At 40.7% G+C, this 21,364-nt stretch overlaps 1 protein-coding gene across 8 annotated transcripts in view; it reads right to left on the bottom strand.

Moving 5' to 3' along the window:
• Positions 1-21,364, bottom strand: part of DCAF1 (DDB1 and CUL4 associated factor 1) — an 88,354-nt gene that overhangs the window by 64,844 nt on the left and 2,146 nt on the right. For 2 of the 8 annotated variants that reach the window (XM_047832223.1, XM_047832196.1), the window contains exons 1-3: positions 18,233-18,327; positions 6,013-6,130; positions 1,054-1,130 (exon numbers count right to left, since the gene is read on the bottom strand). In XM_047832223.1, the coding sequence (XP_047688179.1) occupies positions 1,054-1,130; positions 6,013-6,122 (187 nt within the window). In that variant the 5' untranslated portion in view covers positions 6,123-6,130; positions 18,233-18,327. Of the gene's footprint in view, positions 1-1,053; positions 1,131-6,012; positions 6,131-16,539; positions 16,697-18,232; positions 18,331-21,364 lie in introns of those variants that run through there. The other 6 variants (XM_047832178.1, XM_047832168.1, XR_007146740.1 and 3 more) reach the window with 5 other exon arrangements.

A 21,364-nucleotide genomic window follows, 5' to 3' on the forward strand; every position in this document is an offset into this window, starting at 1 on the left:
ATCATCCCTCTTTTAATTCTTTTCATAACCCCATAAGTTAACTTAGTTTCTTCTCTCACATTCACATTTATACTTATGCTCTGATTGCCTCACTGAAGGTAAGAGTTAAATAGGTGAATAGTCCTCCAAAGTCACAAGTGAGGATGTCTAGGACAAGAGCAACAGGTAACATCACTTAAATAACTAGACACTCAATTTGAAATGCCTAGCTTACTTATATTTGAGAACAAAAGTCTAGGAAATAGAAATAAACCCTGTACCATTCAGGTATATATACAATGTTCTTATTTTTATAAGTCCCACTCATTCTCATCTCTCTCCACACATACAATATCTCTTTTTTCCACAAAGGACTGCTTCTCACTTCACACAGAGAAAGTTTGATTTAAGCTTTCCCACTGGTACTCTTAGAGAAGACATAAAATGGCAAAGTCTCAAGTCTCATATAGTTCTGTATCATACCAAATTCTATGCCAAAGCAGACTGAATTGTCATAGTTCTAATTAGCCCAAAATAAAACCAAATTAACATGAAATGGCATACTTCAGCTGCTGAGATACTAAAGCAGACATCAAGAACTCTATTTATTATTCAAGGTTCCAAGTATCCGTTTCATAACTAAAAGGAAGGCACTTATTGTATTCAACTACATTTCCTCATAGTAAAATGGTAATTATCCCTTTTATTCCTTCAAAGAATCCAAGTTCATAACTGTTTCAAACTTGTTTGAAAAATTAAAGCACAGAGAATAATCTCTTTTGTGTTAAAAGTCAGAAAGGGAGAACATTTTCCTCTAAGTAATCCTATCAATGGAGTCAATAAGGTACACCTACATAATTTAGCTCCTTAGTTATCCTCTATTTGATATGTAAATATTACAAAAATTTCAATTTTTCTAAAAATTTATTTTTCCTTACTACCTCACCTTCAGCAATATTTTAACAATTAGATGGTCTTAAAACTTAGCATGAAAGATGCTATTTCAATTTTCCTATTAAGCTATCTTCTTTTGTAAGAAAATTAGAACCAGGCTTAAGAGAACACAGGTCTCACCAGGATGTCGGTCATCAAATGGGTCTGGATCCCCCTTACGATATTCTTCAGTTTCTTTTTCAATCAATTCAGACATCCTAGCACAAAGGGAAGACAGGGTCAACTCTAGACAAGCATACAAAAAAAAAAAAAAAAAAAAAATGTACCACCACCTACTATAGTCAATTCAACAAAGTGTAAAATAAAAGTAAAAAGTGAGAAAAAAGATATTTTCCTAATGAACACAGAGATCTAAATAAAACAATGTCCACTCCCAAATTCATTCTTCTCTCCACTTGCCTGTCTCAAAAAATTGGACTACCATCCCCTCAAGGAGCCAAAAACCTAGGAGTCATCATTAAAACCTTCCCTTTCTCCTCACTCCCACAACAATTCTTTTTGGCACTACCTACACAGGTATCTCCTGACTTCATTTTTTTTTTTTTTAAGTTTTGTTTATTTTGAGACAGAAAGAGTGCAAAAAGGGGAGGGGCAGAGAGGATCCCAAGTAAGTTCCACACTGTCAGCATGGAGCCTGACACAGAGCTCAAACTCAAGAACCATGAGATCATAACCTGAGCCAAAATCAAGAGTCAGGCACTTAACCAACTGAGCCACCCAGCGACCCTCAATCATTTCTTTAAATCTTGACCATTCCTATCCCTGCCCAGAACACCATCATCAAATGCTTGAACCACCTGCGACAGCCTTTTCTCCAAACTTCTTGCTTCAATGTTTGGCAATTCATTCTCCAACTTCCAGCAACTTACCACAATAACCTCAATTAAATCCAAGTATGACCATGGCTTATACTAACCCAGCCTCTGTTGGCATCTCTAACTTCTACTCTCCATTCCAGTTTAATAAGCTTCAGTCACATGGTCTTCTCTCCTCTTCAGAGAGTTCACAATTGTTTCAGGGCCCTAAGTGCTTTTACTTCAGCCTGTGACATTTTCCCCCCACCCCCACTCCTAAGCTCCCACCCATATCCCAAGCAATCACTCATCTGCTTTCTATCATCACAGATTAGTTTTGCCTGTACTAGAATTTAATATAAATGGAATTGTTTACACTATTTTTACGACTGGTTTCTTTAGCTCAGCATATTTTGAGTGACCCACGTTATTTGTTACATGTATCAATAGTCTTTTTTTATTCATGCCTTCTTTTTGAAATAAGAAAAATCACATTTTGAATACTCTAAGACTGATATTTTAACCTACTGTAACGACAATCAAATACAAGGTTTTCACACTCTCCAGTATCTGTCATGCTCTGTCCTAACTCAAACTCTCCTATATGCTTTATGTCTACAAAACCATACTTCCTAGTCTTAAAAGTTAAGCAACCTGCAAAAACTCTTGCCCTTTCTGGTATATTTTTCCCCAGTAAGTCTCGAAAGTATTTCTACTTTTTCTACCCTTCCCTTTAAACTCTGAGAATTATCTTTGCCACAAAGGGCTGTGACATAAAATGTTTAGAATTACATACCATAAGATCTACTAGTATCTTCAGTTGAAACTAAGCAATACAGCACAGAAATTAAAAACATGGATTCTGGAGCCAGATGGCTAAGGTTCAAATCATACCTCTTCCACTGTGTGTGACTTTGATCAAGTTATTTAACCTTTCTGTGCCTCATCTGAAAGATGAGGGGAATAGTCCCTACCTTAGAGAGTTTCCTTGAGGTTTAAGGTAATATATGTACTCTGCTTTGAACAAACCTTACATGTGAGAGCTAGTTAAGTGTGGTTACAATGAAAACTGAATCGAAAAAAAACAAACAGAAAAACAATTTAAGGTAGATTTGACTGGGATAGGGCAGGAAGGAGTCTTATGGAGGTAGTACTCAAGTTCTTTAATGTGATATAGATGATAGTTTTGTAAGTAAAGAATCCATCAAGCAGAGTACTGTACAGTACATGTCTCAATAATATGAAAAAACAAACCGTAGAACTTGGGTAACGCTCACATAGCTTGGCCCAATTCCAGTCTCTTTTCACAGAATCAAGTCAAAGATTTGACTACAATAAATAAAAAAACATAAATAGTAAATAAAAAGTCTAAGATAAAAAAACATATTTTTCTTAGGAAAACTGCCAAAAAAGTAGCGAAAGTTGTGGCAAATAAAAGAAGAGGCAAGCCTGAAATTCATTTGCTGTTCATGGAATATACCAAAACACCCAAAACATGCAGTCAGTTGAGGTGGGGGTAAAGAAGAGACCACAGACATGTGAAAGAACTTCAGGAAATATCCAGTGAACTACCACACCCACAATTTGGATGACAGGAATTGCCCATTTCAAAAATACTGGACTTTTAACACATCCTACTAGCTCTTAAACCTGTCTAACGTTGAATATCCTTAAAGATCTTGCTCCATGTAACTTTATTTTCCACTCCTACCTTATATTCGCCCTTCACTATGGTAGAGGGCCCTTTCCTCACTGCCACAAAAACATGCCCCACACCTTTTGGGATGAGCACTGGTTGTTGTATGGAAACCAATTTGACAATAAACTTCATATATTGGAAAAATAAATAAATAAATAAAAATTTAAAAAAAAATGCCCCAGTTCCTTCTCCCCTCGATGCTTTTTTTAGTCACATTTTTCACTTTTCCTAGAAAACCTTCTTTCTCTGCTTCTCGTCAAGCTATACCCACCATCTTTCAATTCCCTATTCCAAAAAACCTTTACCACAGGAATTAGGAGTTAAAACCCAAAATTCTAAGCTTAGGTCTCCACTGTCTGGCTGTCTTTTGCAAGTAGCTCCAAAGAAGGGTGCCATTTAACAATGCAGCTCTCAGTGATACTTTTAGTGACACATGAGGAAACTGAGGTTCAGGGAAGTATCTGATAGTTGCAACACACAAAAGGTCCTCAAATATTTGCTGAGTGAATAAAAGAAACTGACTCATTAACATTCTTTCCATACTCATAACCATTGCAATATTAAGGAACCATACTGCCCAATTTAACACCTCATTAGATATTAATTTGTACTACTACTCATTGTTTTGTATCTGCTAGTTGCCCCCCAGATGGTGATCTCCTTGAAGACAGAGCCCCTCTAGGCTTTACACTACTGAATATCACAGCACAGTGACTAAGTGGAGGGTCAAATATGATCATGAATGTGAAATATTCTTCAAAATAAAACACTTAGGAACTTTAGTATATGTACTCAATAAATACTTTTTCCAATTAGGTGAAACTACCACTAACATTGTTATCCCTATTTATGACTCTCTTCTTTTAGTTACAGCAATAGTTCATATTTTAACTGCACAATACTTAGACTCTTTAATTCACTGTGGCTGCATTTCAAGTATCTTGTGATCAGTAGTTCTTAATCTCCAATGCCTCTACAAATTAAAATCCACTTTCCACCCGTCAGCAATAATCCTGTTCCTAAAAAAAAATAAACTGCACTTTTCACATGTTCCCCATGTATCAACAGCAACAAAGCATTTATCCCTATTTAAACTTTCAAAAGATCATAGTTCTCTTTATTCCTATAGAATACATCATTGCATAAACAAAAGGCTTTTTTCTCTGCTGTATCAAAGATTAGATGTTAAAGATCCCCATGTTCCAGTGACCTCCTCTTTAGAAAAACCATGGGCATTCCTCTCCAGCCTTTATTTTTCATTCTCCTGTTTAATACAATCATTTAGTAAAATTATGTCCCACATAGTTACTATGTACCAGGCATGCACATGTCATTGTCCAAGAAGACACCAATAAAAAAGGTGTAGTACCTGTCTTTAAAAAACTTACAATTTAGTAAAGTGACACATGAAAAAAAAAAAAAGAATTATAGTACAATGTGATTAGAGTTAAAATGAGGGGAATTATACCACATTTTATGTGTGTGTGTATATGTGCATATACACACATACATATACATATATATGAATGACAAGTATTAAAAAAGAAAAAAAGGAGTGCCCAAACTTACCTGGGAATGTCAAAGTCAGAGAAGGTTTTACAGACATGATTCTCAAAACTGATTCTTTGTCAGGCAGACAGACATACCAAAGAAAGGCATTTCAGGCCAAAGGAACACAGACATTAGAAAATACCGTACTATTCCTTACTGAAAGAGACTAATACTATGAGGCAGAAAAGGGAAGCGGGGGCCAAATCATAAATGGCTTCCTAGACTACTCTACAAAGTTTATATTTTATTCTGTAGGAAAAATGGAGTCAGAGAAGAATTACAATCAAAGACATAAAAATCAGATTTGTGTTTAGAAAGAGGACTCTTTCAGCCAATAGAAGGATGTACTGGAGGAGGGTAAACTGGATATGGAGAGAAAATTCACACTGCCTAAGAGGTCAATCAAGACATGATCAGTATCTAATGAATAAAGTGGTAAGGGGGAATAGGGAAGAAGAAAAAGCAGAAATCCTGCTTGGGGGCTAAATTGTACTAGAGAGGAATACACTGGGGAGATGGTTTTCAGGTTTTTAGTTTGAAACTATGTACACCAAGCAGGGAGTACAAAGGGAGTGAAAGAAGGAGGAGGCAGGATGAATATGATAAGCTCTATTGTAGACATGGTATGTTTCAGGTGTCTGCAAATAGCCAGGTAAAGATGGGTATACCAAGCAGCTGAGAAAAGGGTCTGAAATTTTTAAAAAGAGGAGTCTGAAGCAGAAATAGAAATTTTAAACTGAACCTAGGAATAATGTTTTAAATCATGGACAGGAACGAAACTAGGTAGAATATTCAGGGTGAAGAGAAAAGAGAACCACTAACAAAACCCTAGGATTGAAACACAGACAAGAGAAGAACCTAAAGAAAGAGATTAAGAACTAACAGCCTCAAAGGAAAAGTAAGAAATGTAAGAGCTTCAAGAAGTAGTGAGATAAAGATGGATTTAGAATTCACATTCAAGATAAAAATGTTCCCCTATTCTCCAATTTTTCCCTTTTTTTAAATGAATTTTTAAAAATATATAATTGTTTATACCTGGTAAGGATAGGTACCATGTCCTGCCCACTGCCATGTTCCTTTTCCCACTGCTCCAGCAGGGTAGTGAGCTCAGCTTTGGAGTCCACATGCACCGCTACTGTAGTCATGGCTTGGCCTAAGGAATCAAAAATATAAGTAAATAACACATGAACACAGGCAAATAAACTGGACATACTTCCTACAGTGATAAAGGGGGAGAAAAGGGATGAGCAAGCAACAAAAACTTAACTCTGAGACCCCCCCTCAAATAATTTCATTTGTGGTACAGTGGGAAACCCAGCACTGGGAGCCGGAATACTCTTCAAGTCCTCTCACCCCCTCCCAACTTCGGTTTGCTTAACTGTCAAATGAGACAAACTGGATGAAAACTGTGATTCTTACCTTTCTAGGATCAGGAACCCCTTTTGAGAATCAGACAAAAAGCTGGGATCCCTTTCTCTCCTCAAAAATGCATATGTCTACATACCACACATAGAAAAATCCCTTGACTTAGATCTCTGAGGACCAAAATTCTGAAGCTACATATTTTGAGAGAGAACGAGAGATAGAGCACGTGCGCACAAGCAGAGGAAGATCACACAAACACACACACACACACACACACACACACAGAGAGAAAGAGAGAGAGAGAGAGAGAGAGAGAGAGAGAGAGAGAGAGAGAATATCCCAAGCAAACTCCATACTATCAGAACAGAGCCCAATGCAGGGCTCAATCTCATGAACCATGAGATCATGACCTGAGCTGAAATCAAGAGTCAGACGCTTAACCAACTAAGCCACCCACCCAGGGTCCCTGAAGCTTTTTTTCTTTTTTTTTAATAGAAAATGTAGCAAAAACCACTCCCCAAAATATTTTGCTCTCGTAAATCTTTGGGGGAAAGTTCTATGAAAGATAAACGATATATTCGTGTCAATTCTTAACAAAAGGACAAGAACTAAAGTGGATCATTACCAACATGAAAGTTGAGGAGCATTATAAACCCATTTATCCTTCAGGCTTCCTAACCTCTCTCACAGCTGATTTCCTAGGAAGAGCATGAGAGGATGGAAAGAAGCAGAGAAGTTGCTAGGTTGAGTGGTCAGTCCACGGATACAGAGGGACAGGGAGCTGAGACAAGCTTTGAAGGAGATGCCATGAGACATCCACATGAGGAAGAGAAGTTTATTTATAAGGGGCTCCAAAAGGGATAAATGAGACTCAAAGGTTTAGATGGCTTACAGACCAACTTCTTTGCCAAAGTAGTCTTAAGATCAAAATGTCATACTTTCCCTGCAAAATTTGTTTTCACAGAAATAGCAACCACTCCATAAAAACACTTTAACACTGGGGTGCCTGGGTGGCTCAGTCGGTTAAGCGGCCGACTTCGGCTCCGGTCATGATCTCACGGTCAGTGAGTTCAAGCCCCGCGTCGGGCTCTGTGCTGACAGCTCGGAGCCTGGAGCTTGTTTCAGATTCTGTGTCTCCCTCTCTCTGACCCTCCCCTGTTCATGCTCTCTCTGTCTCAAAAATAAATAAACGTTAAAAAAAAAAAATTAAAAAAAAAAAAAAAACACTTTAACACTAGAAAGGGATTACTATCTGATCTAGAATTATTAACTCTTCTAAAGATATCTACCATAAGACCAAAGGAAATACATGTGAAAAATACCACCAAATGTCTAGAATGTAAATATTTGTGGAGCACCTGGCTTGCTCAGTCAGAGGAGCATGCACATCTTGATTTCAGGGTCATGAGTTCAAGCCCCACGTTGGGTGCAGAGATTACTTAAATAAATTAAAAAAAAAACTTTAAAAAATAAAATAAAATGTAAATATTCGTGTTTTAATAAAGTAGAGGCACTTCTAACAGTACATTGTGATTCATGTCACCAAAGGAGACTATTTCCAAATAAAAATTTTTTAAAGTCTTCTTTTCTGGAGAGAAGAATCCACATTTTTATTGTTTTAACTTTTTTTTCTTGAGAGAGAGCGTGAACGGATGAGGGGCAGAGGAAGGGAGAGAGAGAATCTCAAGCAGGCTCCAGGCTGTGAGCACAGAGCCCAAAACGGGACTTGATCTCACAAACCATGAGATCATGACCTGAGTTCAAGTCAGAAGCTTAACTGCCTAAGCCACCCAGGAACCCCCAAGAATCCACATTTTTAGCCTCTCTAGCCAGAGTCACAAAAAAGGAAATACTGCAGGTGTGACTAATACAGACCTCTGATTTTAACTTGAGAAAACCCAGGTTGTATTTTTCAGTCACCATGGACTATGCATTTTTTAAAATAACTGTATTTGGAATGATTTTAGATTTATAAAAATATTGCAAAGGTAGTACAGAGAATTCAAATATACCCCTCATCCAGTTCAGTTTCCCCTAATGCACCATAATAGTTTATAGCAGCACAATATCAAAATTAAGAAACCCAACATTGAGGGGCATGTGAGTGGTTCAACTGGTTAAGCATCAGGGACTCTCAGTTCTATGCATTGGCATATATATCTTAATGCCAGCAGCACAGTGTTTTAATCACTGTAGCTTTGTAGTAAGTTTTGAAATAAGTGTGAGGGGCACCTGGTGGTTCAGCTGGTTGAGCATCTGACTCTTGATTTCAGCTCAGGTCATGATCCCAGGTTGTGGTATCAAGCCCCACTTTGGGCTCCACACTAAGCATGGCGACTGCTTAAGATTCTCTCTCTTCCTCTCCCTGGTTCGTGCTGGAAGGAAGGAAGGAAGGAAGGAAGGAAGGAAGGAAGGAAGGAAGGAAGGAGAAAGAAAGAAAGAAAGAGAAAGAAAGAAAGAAAGAAAGACCCAACATTGATACTTTATCATTAAATAAACTCAACTTAATTCAGATTTCACCAGGTTTTCCATCCATGTCCTTTTTCTGTTCCAAGATCTCATCCAGGATACCATGTGGCACTTAGTTGTCATGTCTCCCTAATGTACTCTGGTTTACAAGAGTTTTTGAGTTGTTTCTTGTTTTTTTCAGGACCTTCACAATCTTGAGGAATACTAGCACTAGGAGTTGGGGTGGGGGGCACAATAATTTAAGCCAATTTTTTTAGACAGTAAAATTGTATGATGAAGATCTAGAAACTGGGCAAAGCAGTAACAGCAAAATTAATCTCTTAAAACACATCCCAAAAGTGTTAAGAAAAAGATGGCTTTCCTGGTGAACTCTAATAAACATTCAAAGAAAATTAACATCAATCCTCAAATCCTTTCACAACATAGAAGAGAAAGGACACTTGCTAATCTATTCCATGAAGCCAGCATTACCCTCATGCCAAAACCATATAAAGCCATCACAAGAAAACTACAAATATCTTTCATCAATACAGATGCAAAAACCCTCAACAAAATACTAGCAAGCTGAACACAGCAACACATTAACAGAATTATAGATCACGACCACGTGGGATTTATCCTAGGAATGCAAAAGTGGTTCAACATACAAAAATCAATGTAATATATTAATAGGATGAAGAAAAAGAACACATGCTTATCTGATTAACAGAGAAAAAACATCTGATAAAATCCATTACCCTTTTGTGAAAAAAGAAAAAGTAAACAAACTCAAACTGGGAACAGAAAAGAACTTCCTCAACATGGTAAAGGGTATTTAAAAAGCCCACAGAAGGGCACCTGGGTGGCTCAGTCAGTTAAGCATTCGACTCTTGATTTCAGCTCAGGTCATGATCTCATGGTTCGTGAGTTTGAACTCCATGTCTCGCTCTGCGTGGACAGGGATTCTTGAGATTCTCACTGTCTCTCCCTCTCTTTCTCTGCCCCTCCCCCACTCACACTCTCCCTCAAAATAAATAAACTTTAAAAAAAAAAAACCCACAGGTAACATTATACTCAACGGTGAGAATGAAAGCTTTCTCCCTAAAAATCACAAAAAAAGACAAGGATGCCTGCTTTCACACTTATATTAAACACTGTACTGGAGTTCTAGCCAGAGCAGTTAAACAAGAAAAAGAAAGAAAAAGCATCCAAGTTGGAAAAGAAGTAAAACTATCCTTACTCACAGGTAACATAATCTATATATAGAAAATCCTAGAGAATTCACAAAAAAAAACGCTAATTAACAAATTTTAGGAAAGTTACAGAGTACAAGATCAACACAAAGAATCAGTTGTACTGCTACATGCCAGCAACAAACAATCCAAATATGAAATTTAGAAAATAATTTTGGGGCGCCTAGGTTGACTCAGCTGAGCATCTGACACTTCATTTCAGTCATTTCAGTCAGGTCATGATCCCAGAGTCGTGGAATCAACCCAAATTCCCTCTTGGGGCACCTGGGTGGCTCAGTGAGTTAAGCATCTGATTTCAGCTCAGGTCATGATCTTGTGACTCATGAGTTAGAGCCCCACATCGGGCTCTCTGCTGTTCGCATGGAGCCCGCTTTGGGATCCTCTGTCCCACTCTCTCTCCCCTCCCCCACTTGCTTTCTTTCTCTCAAAAATGAATAAACATTTTTTAAGTTTCATTTATAATAGTACCAAAAATAACAAAATATTAAGGAGTAAGTTTAACTCCAAAAAGCACAAGATTTATACAATGAAAACTACAACATATTCCTGGAATAAATTAGAGAAGACTTAAATACATGAAAAGACACCTTATGTTCACGTTATTAGAAGATTTAATACTGTTAAGAAAGCAATACTCTCCGAAATGGTCAATAGTCAGTGCAATCCATATCAAAATCTTAATGACATTTTTTTGCAAAAATGGAAACACTGATAACTAAAACTATCTTTAAAAGAACAAAATTGGAGGATTCACACTTCAGATTTCATTTACTTATTGTAATCAGAGAGAGAGAGAGAGAGAGAGAGAGAGAGAGAGAGAGAGAATCCTAAGCAGGCTCCATGCTCAGCACAGAGCCCAATGAAGGGCTCAATCCCACAACCCTGGGATCATGACCTGAGCCGAAATCAAGAATCAGATGCTGAACCAACTGAGCCACCCAGACACCCCCCACACTTATTTCAAAACTTACTACAAGGCTACAGTGATCAAAATAGTGTGGTACTGGCATTAAGATAGACATATACACCAATGCAACAGAACCAAGAGTCCAGAAATAAAAATTCACATTTATAATCAACTAATTTTCAACAAGTATGCCAGACCATTCAATAGGGAAAGAACTTATTGAAAGACCAATAGATCATTATTAGAAAGACTAATGGTGCTGAAACAACTGGATATCCACATACAAAAGAATGAGGCTGAGGCCTTGACTCATACCACATACAATAATTAACTCAAAATGGATCAAAGACCTAAATGTGGAAACTTAAACTATAAAACTCTTAGAGGTAAATCTTCATGGCCCTGAAATTGGCAAAGGATTTTTATTTATGACACCAAAAGCATAAGCAACAAAAGAACAAACACATAAACTGGACTTCAATGTTTAAAACTTTTGTGCATCAAGTGACATTATCAAGAAAAATGAAAACACAATCCATGAAATGGGAGAAAATATTTGCAAATCATATCTGATAAGGATCTAGTATCCAGGATATATAAAAAACAATTCAACAACAACAACAAAAACCTGACTTAAAAAAGGGCAGAGAACCTGAATGGGCACTTCTCCAAAAGATGCTCTATATCATAAGATGATCTATATTCATCAAAGAAATGAATATCAAAACCACAATAAGATACCACTTACATCAACTAAAATGACTAGTATCAAAAAATCAGAACATAATGATCATAAGGGTGCCTGGGTGGTTCAGTCAGATAAGTGTCCAACTCTTGATTTCGACTCAGGTCATTATTCTCCCAGTTCATGGGATTGAGCCCCGCATTAGGCTCTGTGCTTGACAGCTGCTTGAGATTCTCTCTCTCTCTACCCCTCCCGCTCACACACAGATGCTCTCTATCAAAATAAACATTAAAAAGAAGAAGAAAATAATGATCATTGGCATGGATGTGGAGAAAATGGAAAGCACACTGTTGGTGGTAACATAAAATGGCATAACAACTATGGAAAAGTTTGGTGCCTCCTCAAAAACTTTTTAAAAAGTTCAACATAGAATTACCATACGACCCAGCAATTCCACACTAAGGTTATATGCACAAAAGAACTGAAAAAGATACTCAAAGAAGTATTTGTACACAAATGTTCAAAGTTAGCATATTCACAATAGCCAAAAGGTGGAAACAATAGCCAAAAGATGTTTATCGAAAAATGAGTGGATAAACACAATGTGGTTACATTTATACAATGCAATATTACTCAGCCACAGAAAGAAATGAAGTACTGATATATGTTAGAGCTGTGAAAGAAAACTGAAAATATTCAGGGCACCTGAGTGGCTCAGTGGGTTAAGCATCCAACTCTTGATTTCAGTTCAGGTTATGATCTCACAGTTCATGTGATCGAGCCCTGTGTCAGGCTCCACGCTGATGGTGTGGAGCCTGTTTGGGATTTGGGGATTTCTCGCTCTCTCTCTCCATCCTCCTTCCAAATAAATAAGTAAAACTTTTAAAAAAAAAATTGAAAATACACTAAGTGAAAGAAGCCAGACACAAAAGGTTATATATTTTATGATTCTATTTACACAAAACATCCAGAATAGGTAAATTTATCAGAAACTTGCCTACTGGTTGCCAGGGGCTTGGGATTGGGGGAACACATGGAGTACTGTTTAATGGAAATGGGGTGATGAAAACATCTTGAAACTAAAAGACATTGTAATGATGGCACAACATTGTTAGTCTACTAAATACCACTGAATTGAACGCTATAAAATGGTCAGTGGTCAATTTATGGTATGTGAATTTGACCACAAGTTTTTTTAAGTGGGAAAAAAATCAGGAGGAAATGCCTCTTGGATAACTTAAGAGATCAACATAGAACATATAAAGGCAAAGTTTAAGGAAAATATTATGTTTAATAAAGGTTAACTCAAGGGGCACCTGGGTGGCTCAGTCGTTAAGCCTCTGGCTTCGGCTCAGGTCATGATCTTGTGGTTCAAGAGTTCGAGCCCCACATCAGGCTGTCTACTCTCAACACAGAACCCCACTTTAGATCCTCTGTCTCCCTCCCTCTCTGCCCTTCCCTGCCTCGCACTCAATCTCCTCTCTTAAAAATAAATATTTTTAAAAAAAATAAAACTAATGGGGGGCCTGGGTGGCTCCATCAGTTGGGGGTCCAACTTCAGCTCAGGTCATGATGTCACAGCTCGCGAGTTGGAGCCCCACATCAGGCACTGTGCTGACAGCTCGGAGCCTGGAGCCTGCTTAGGATTGTGTCTCCCTTTCTACCCCTCCTCCACTCACACTCTGTCGCTTCTTCAAAAATAAATAAACACTTAAAATTTTTTTAAAAAATAAAAAGTTTAAGAAGAAAAAGGTAAAATCAAGGGCACTGAAATACTAAAATTTTAGAGTTCAATTTAGAAACACATATATTCTTTTGGCATCATTTTCAAAACTTCCATTTAATTATGTTTATGAATAACTGTAATTTGGGGAATAACTGTCACTTGCCCAGGCAAAACTTAAACTTGTAATTGACTAAATTAATATTGGGGTGCCTAGGTGGCTCAGTTGATTGTGTGCCCAACTTTGGCTCAAGCCATGATCTCACAGTTGGGTGAGTTCGAGCCCCGCATAGGGCTCTGCGCTGACAGCCTGAGATCTACTTTGGATTCTGTGTCTCCCTATCTCTGCCCTTCCCCCACCTCTCAAAAATAAATAAGCATTAAAAATAATTTTTGAAAATATCAATGATAATTTACTTTATTATCAATGAAAGACCATTAATATAAAATGTTAAAGGTGCAGTCATCTTGTTATGCACAGGACAGTGAAGGTACATTACTCAATTCACCACGTTTTAAAGTGAGCTCTTTAAGTGGTACACAGAATTTATGGCCTATCCAATAGTGACACAATAGCTACCAATTACTGAATATTAATATGGGACAGACATTTGGCTAATTTCTAATGTTATTCTGAATTTTCACAACAACCCTACCCTTTTTTTTTTTTTTTTTTTACAGATAATAAAAGGGGCTCAGAGAAGTCCCAACGGCGAATCAATTGGTACTTTGGTAGAAAAGGATTTCAAGCATTCATATGCCAACTCTGCAAATATACCCGTGAGATCTTGGGTCAAGTTATTTAACTTCTCCAAATATCAATGTCCTTATCTGTGAAGTGGAAGTGGTTGTTCTGAAGGCTAAATGGAAATACTGTCCATGCAATGAAATAAAGGCCCACAAAAAATATGCGGAATGTCCTAAACCTAAAGGTTGCCTGCTAAAGTATTTAGAGATGATGTGTCTGCAACTAACTTCCAAATGGTTCCACAAAATAAGAAATATACACCCCACCTATAGAGAAAATATAACAAGATATTAACAATCATTGAATCGGAATGGATAAACAATCGTTTAAAATTTTCCATAAAAGTTGAAAAAAAGGGGCGCCTGGGTGGCTCAGTCGGTTGAGCATCCAACTTCGGCTCAGGTCATGATCTTACAGCTCGTGAGTTCGAGCCCCGCATCGGGCTCTGTGCTGACAGCTCAAAGCCTGGAGCCTGCTTCTGCTTCTGTGTCTCCCTCTCTCTCTGCCCCAACCCACTCGCATTCTGTCTCTGTCTCTCTCAAAAATGAATAAACATTAAAAAAAAGTTTTTTTAAGTTGAAAAAAATAAGAAGCATTTCCTTTACTAATTTGAACCAACTCTTAAGTATGTGTCAAATGAGAAAAGCAAAGTGTGTGTGTGTGTACACACTCATGTACACGCACCTTACCCCGGAACAAAAGATCGCTGGAAAAACACACAAGCACCAGATAATATCTACTACTTTTGTGAAGGTAACAAATTTTCTGAGAGATAATGAAAGGAAAAATATTTTTTAGTATAGGTTGTTAACCTAGCTCTACCATTTTTCCACTATTTTGTAACCTTTTGTAATTTTTTAAATCATAAAATCTGTCCTCCCCAAATACACAATACTTAATGGCCTACCTGGCAGAAACTATACCAAAGCCTAAAATAAAGTCCATGTTAAGGACAGATCTTGTAAGGCTAAAATCGTGAAACAAATGTCTCAAAGCATTCTTATTTTTTAAATAAAGTTTGAAGATTCAAGTAAAATTTACCCAATAATAAGGATGACAAGATCACATATAACAATTTTCTATTCGGCGTCCATAACAATGACAAAATTAACATAAGGAAATTGATAATAAACCCAACTTCATTCACTCCAAACTATCTTGTGGTTCATTCTACCAGTTTCTTCCTCTACTAAATTTAACTGTACAACAGAACACTGCACTCAGCAACTACTCAAGGGATTTTGAGCATAAAATTACGTCCTTTATATTCCCCAATTTCTGTATTATCTCAACATCCAAAAATGTTATCACCAAATAGATAATACTGCTATGTACAAAAATCTTGACAGCATCAAGAAAAAAAAAAAAAACGAAATCAATTCCTAAAGAGTCTTAATATACAAGCTTTTATAAACCTTAAAGGTAAAGTTCAGTACACCGGAAAAAGAAAATTACAGGACATTGCCAATGAACTCCTCGCTCTGTACATTAACAAAGCGTTTAGAACAGGAAGATGATGCTAATAATTAAACGTGTATACTAATTAAAAGGCTTCGCTGAAAAGACTGAGTAAAGAAAAACTAAGGCCAATGTGACATGGACAAAGACGATTCATTTGGGACTCAAAAAGAACCATTACCCACACTCCAAAATTATTCTTCAAATTCGAAACCCAAGAGCTAGCACTACAGTAAGAGGAAGTGAGACGGAAACCGTCTAGGAAGAGAAGAATTGAGCAAATGCCTGTCACCCTAGTTGAAAACGACTATAACCCCCGGAAATAGGCTCCCGGGAAGCTAGGCGGGCACTCCGAGGTTTGGTTCCCCGCAGTAGGACCCACACACCTCTCCCTCCATCCCTCCCCTCCACCATAGGGGTGGGAGGAGTGCCCGGAAAGCTCCGCCCCCCTCGCCCGGTCAGAGAGCCGGGCGGGTGCAAAGGGAGGTGGCACGAGGCCGAGGGAGGGGAGAGCCCGCCCAGGTGACTGGAGCTGGAGGCGGAGACACAGCCAGGGAAGGGGGCCGCCGTACGGCAAGGAAGATGGAGCCCCCCAGCCCGTACGGAACGGAAAATGGGAAGACTAAGAAGAAAAAGATTAATGAGGAGAAGGGGAGGCACCCCTCCTCCAGGCAGGGGCAAGCACACCCCTGCCCCCCACTCCGGGCGGAAGAGTTACTCTCGGGAAGCTTCTTTTGCGGACTGAGAGAAGAACGTGGAAGCCCCGCCCCCGAGCCAAGAATCTGAAGAAGGAAAAGTCCTGTCAGGCCCCAGACCCAGCCTCCCCGGCGGCCCGGCCCGCCCCCTCCTCGCCGGCGGCCCAGGCAGGTGCCGCCCCTCCCCCAGCCCGGCGCCCACTCTCCCTCCCGCCTTGACCACGCGCCCTGTCTCCTCTCGGCCCTCCCAGAGATCCGTCTCCCTCCTTCCCCCACTCACCTTCCCGGGCGGCTCCGCCGCTCCCCCCTGACCCCGCCAGCGGCCACAGTTCACACACACCGCCTCAGGTCCCGCACTCACTCTCCCTCACTCACACACAGCGCGACCACAGCTCCAGAGCGGCCCACATATTATGCGTCACTCGCGCTCTACGTGCCGCGCGCGCGCGCGTTCCGACTTGGCGCGAGGCTCGCTGGAAGGGGGCGGAAGGAAAACGCCAGCGCGAGGAAAGAAAAATCGAAGAGCCCGGGGCCGCCTGGGAAATGAAGTTCCTCTTCTAGGGGCGGGGCCCATCAGTCTTGATTGGCGCTTGAGTCCTTACTCCCGGCGCATTGACTTCTGGGATTTATAGTTTTTCCGCCTGGATGCGAACTGCTGTGTACTCATTGGCTGATTCGGAAGGCGGAAGCGCATAGTGAGGCACCAGATCCACACAAGCTGGCGTACGCTACGACCGCTTGACACCTTCTCAGTAACCTTATTCTGCCTTGTGTGACTGGAGTGAGCTTCTGTTTTAGTCTCTCATTTGCCCTATTATACCTAGAGTATACCATTATCTAGGAAAATATTTCCTACAAGCTTATCAGAAAGCACAGCATTCATGAAACAGAAGACACTGGTTTTGTCTTCCTTTCTGTTCAAGACTTAACCTGTGGGATCAGTATTTATCCTAGGTGTCATATGAGGCAGAGAAAAGGAAAAAATTAAAAGGCCATAGATTAAGGCAGGGTCATCTAATTTAATTCCTTTATTTTGCAGCTGGGAAAAGTAAGGCCCAGAGAGAGTGAAATGACTTACCTAGCATCCCACACCCAATTAGCAATGGAACCAGAACGATTCTTGCCTCTGACTCAGGTATCCCTTTTTAGGGATATGAAAAATATATGTGATTCCACAGCTGAGCAAAATCTCTCCCTGATAAGACCCTACCCAGCTTTTCTCTCTCCAGGAGAACTGAACAAGTTTTTATGCATTTCTATGCAGTCCTCACAGCCAACACTTTCACAGGGGGATCAGGAACCCAGCAAACCTGCCTGCTGCTATACTCAGGTTCCACAACTAGTAAGAAGCTGACCAGAGCCTGGATGCTGGATGTCTTGATTCCATTCCCCTTTTTCCAGAAAAGAGACCTCCCTCCTCATTTAACTATGTAACTTGGAGCAGCTGTTCAGACACAAAATTCTAGACTGTGGGGTGGCAGAGCCAGACTTGTCACCTCTCTGCAACCCTTTTACCTGCAATGACGGCACAGCTCATTTCTTTGTGCTTTTGGAACTTTGCCTATGTTAGTAATGGCCACTACCATTTCCTTTGACTTTACAGCAGGCTCAGTTCTGAGCCAGTTTTTAACCCACACTTTTTCATTTAACCTTCACTACTACCCCACAGGGTAGATACAGTTAGCCACCTATACAGATGAGAAATCTGAGCCCAGAGAAGTGGCCCAAGGAACGGGGATCAGATTTGTGGGTCCAGAGGCTGCACTCACAGCTTTCCTATACCTATCCTCCAGCGCTCCTTGAGCTGACTTCCTTACTGTGCCTCCCTGAGCCACAAAACCAAAATGCATGAGGTTAGTGCATTTAAGCCTTAGATACCCTCCCTCTGTCCATGGTCTAGGTAACACAGCTGTGATTTCCCCACTGGCTGGGAACCTGAAAGAGCCCTTGTGGGAACCCAGGGTCCCACTCACCTGCTCCTGGTGCAGCCTCAGTCTGCCACCAGATGGCACTGCTCCCCTTCAGAAACTCAGAATGGGGCTCTGGGTCAATGATGGGATTGAAGAGCATCACAGAGGGACTTTGGAAAAGCCAGGACCTGGCACAAAAACAGACACATAGACCAATGGAATAGAATAGACACTCCAGAATTGAACCCACAAAAGTATGGCCAACTAATATTTGACAAAGCAGGAAAAAATATCCAATGGAAAAAAGACAGTCTCTTTAACAAATGGTGCTGGGAGAACTGGGCAGCAACATGCAGAAGAATGAAACTAGACCACTTTCTTACACCATTCACAAAAATAAACTCAAAATGGATAAAGGACCTAAATGTGAGACAGGAAACCATCAAAACCCTAAAGGAGAAAGCAGGAAAAAACCTCTCTGACCTCAGCCACAGCAATTTCTTACTTGACACATCTCCAAAGGCAAGAGAATTAAAAGCAAAAATGAACTACTGGGACCTCATAAAATAAAAAGCTTCTGCAAAGCAAACAATCAGCAAAACTAAAAGGCAACCAACAGAATGGGAAAAGATATTTGCAAGTGACATATCGGACAAAGGGCTAGTATCCAAAATCTATAAAGAACTCACCAAACTCCACACCCGAAAAACAAATAATCCAGTGAAGAAATGGGCAGAGAACATGAATAGACACTTCTCTAAAGAAGACATCCAGATGGCCAACAGGCACATGAGAAGATGCTCAACGTCACTCCTCATCAGGGAAATAAATACAAGTCAAAACCACACTGAGATACCACCTCACGCCAGTAAGAGTAGCTAAAATGAACAAATCAGGAGACTATAGATGCTGGCGAGGATGTGGAGAAACGGGAACCCTCTTGCACTGCTGGTGGGAATGCAAACTGGTGCAGCTGCTCTGGAAAACAGTGTGGAGGTTCCTCAAAAAATTAAAAATAGAACTACCCTATGACCCAGCAATAGCACTGCTAGGAATTTACCCAAGGGATACAGGAGTGCTGATGCATAGGGGCACTTGGACCCCAATGTTTATAACAGCACTTTCAACAATAGCCAAATTATGGAAAGAGCCTAAATGTCCATCAACTGATGAATGGATAAAGAAATTGTGGTTTAGGGGCGCCTGGGTGGCTCAGTCGGTTAAGCGGCCGACTTCGGCTCAGGTCATGATCTCGCAGTCCGTGAGTTCGAGCCCCATGTCGGGCTCTGTGCTGACAGCTCAGAGCCTGGAGCCTGTTTCAGATTCTGTGTCTCCCTCTCTCTGACCCTCCCCCGTTCATGCTCTGTCTCCCTCTGTCTCAAAAATAAACGTTAAAAAAAATTTTTTTTAATTGTGGTTTATATACACAAAGGAGTACTACTTGGCAATGAGAAAGAATGAAATATGGCCTTTTGTAGCAATGTGGATGGAACTGGAGAGTGTTATGCTAAGTGAAATAAGTCATGCAGAGAAAGACAGATACCATATGTTTTCACTCTTATGTGGATCCTGAGAAACTTACCAGAAGACCATGGGGGAGGGGGAGGAAAAAAAAGTTAGAGAGGGAGAGAGCCAGACCATAAGAGGCTCTTAAAAACTGAGAATAAACTGAAGGTTGATGGGGGGTGGGAGGGAGGGGGGTAGGTGATGGGCATTGAGGAGAGCACCTGTTGGAATGAGCACTGGGTGTTGTATGAAACCAATTTGACAATAAATTTCATCTTAAAAAATTTTTGTAATTAAAAATAGGAAAAGCCAGGACCAGGAGGCTGGAGAAGCAGAGCAGGAGCTATACATGGCCTGTAGAGTGGTCCTCTCTAGAACCTTTGCTCCACAATGCCTGCAGCCTCCCTACCCCTGCCAACACACACACAGCCACACAATTGATGGCACTCCCGGACTGCCACTCTGGGAAGGGGAGGAGACAGCACCCTTGTTTCCAGGCTGCAGATGCATTCCAAGCATATTCACTGATACATCACAGCACAGGAACGTGTGCCAGATACACAAGCATGCACACCTGTGCATTGGCACCAGGCCTCACAGACAACATTTTGACATCTAAGCACATACAAGCATAAATCCACAGATAGTCCAGGCCCACACACCTGGTTTGGTTCGGCACATTGTCCATGAATCACTGGAAAGAGATTCCTTGGCCTCATTGGAAGAACATCTCTGGACTGTCCTCCTCTGCTCTGCCTGTGCTGAACCCCTCCCTATGGTGTGCCTCAGAAACAGCAGGCACCATCCAAAAGTCATGCTTACAGGGCTGCCTGGTGGCATATAAAGGGCAAGAGCAGCCCATCCCTGGCCCCAACACCAAGGGCTACAGAGTTGGATATGTTCTACCTGCCCTTACCCCTAAGCATGCCCATGTACTGGAGTAGGAAAATCAATAGCACCAAGTCCTCTGGGCCTCAGGATGTTCCACCCCTCTCTGCCACCCCTTCTTTCCAGTCACCTACTTCCAGACTCACCAGATCCGGGTGTTCTCACCAGCGCATTCCCACACTGGTGCCCACAGTTCCTGGGCCTCCTCCTAAAACTCCTTGAGACCAGAATATCAGGCCAGCTATCCCACATCAACCCCCACTCCACTGTTGGCTGAACAAGACTGCTTCCGCAAGTGTCCAAGTGCCACAGGAGCCACCATGGAGTAGCTTAGGGCTGTGAAGCTCTGAGGGCCCCAGGATGGACAAAGAGGGAATTCCAGTCATTCATTTGGTGCCCTCCTCCTGCCTGGGAACCTTGGCAGCCCCCTAGGAAAATAGAACACTTACCACCATTGCCCATGAGGTGTGCAAAAAACCACTCCTATATGACAGCATCCACATCCACCACTCTTGTTTTTCAGAGGGAGAAAATGAGACTCCACAGAGTTTGAGCCCCACCTTGTCCAGTGGCCACAGTAGCTGTGGTCTCCAGAAGTCAGTCTGTGCCTCCTATTCCCACAGGTTCAACTTCATAGAGGGGCCTGAGGCTCAAGTAGGAAATGAAGCAGACCATCCCCCCCAACCCTCCCCCCCCCCCCCCCCCCCCCCCCAGCTCCCACCTACCAGGGTCTCAACAAGACTGAAGGGCCTCCGGAAGAGCCCCATGCAATCTTTAGGACATACTTGTATTTTTTTATAT

The sequence above is a fragment of the Prionailurus viverrinus genome, chromosome A2 (genome assembly GCF_022837055.1).
Source record: "Prionailurus viverrinus isolate Anna chromosome A2, UM_Priviv_1.0, whole genome shotgun sequence".
Classification (NCBI taxonomy): Eukaryota; Metazoa; Chordata; class Mammalia; order Carnivora; family Felidae; genus Prionailurus; species Prionailurus viverrinus.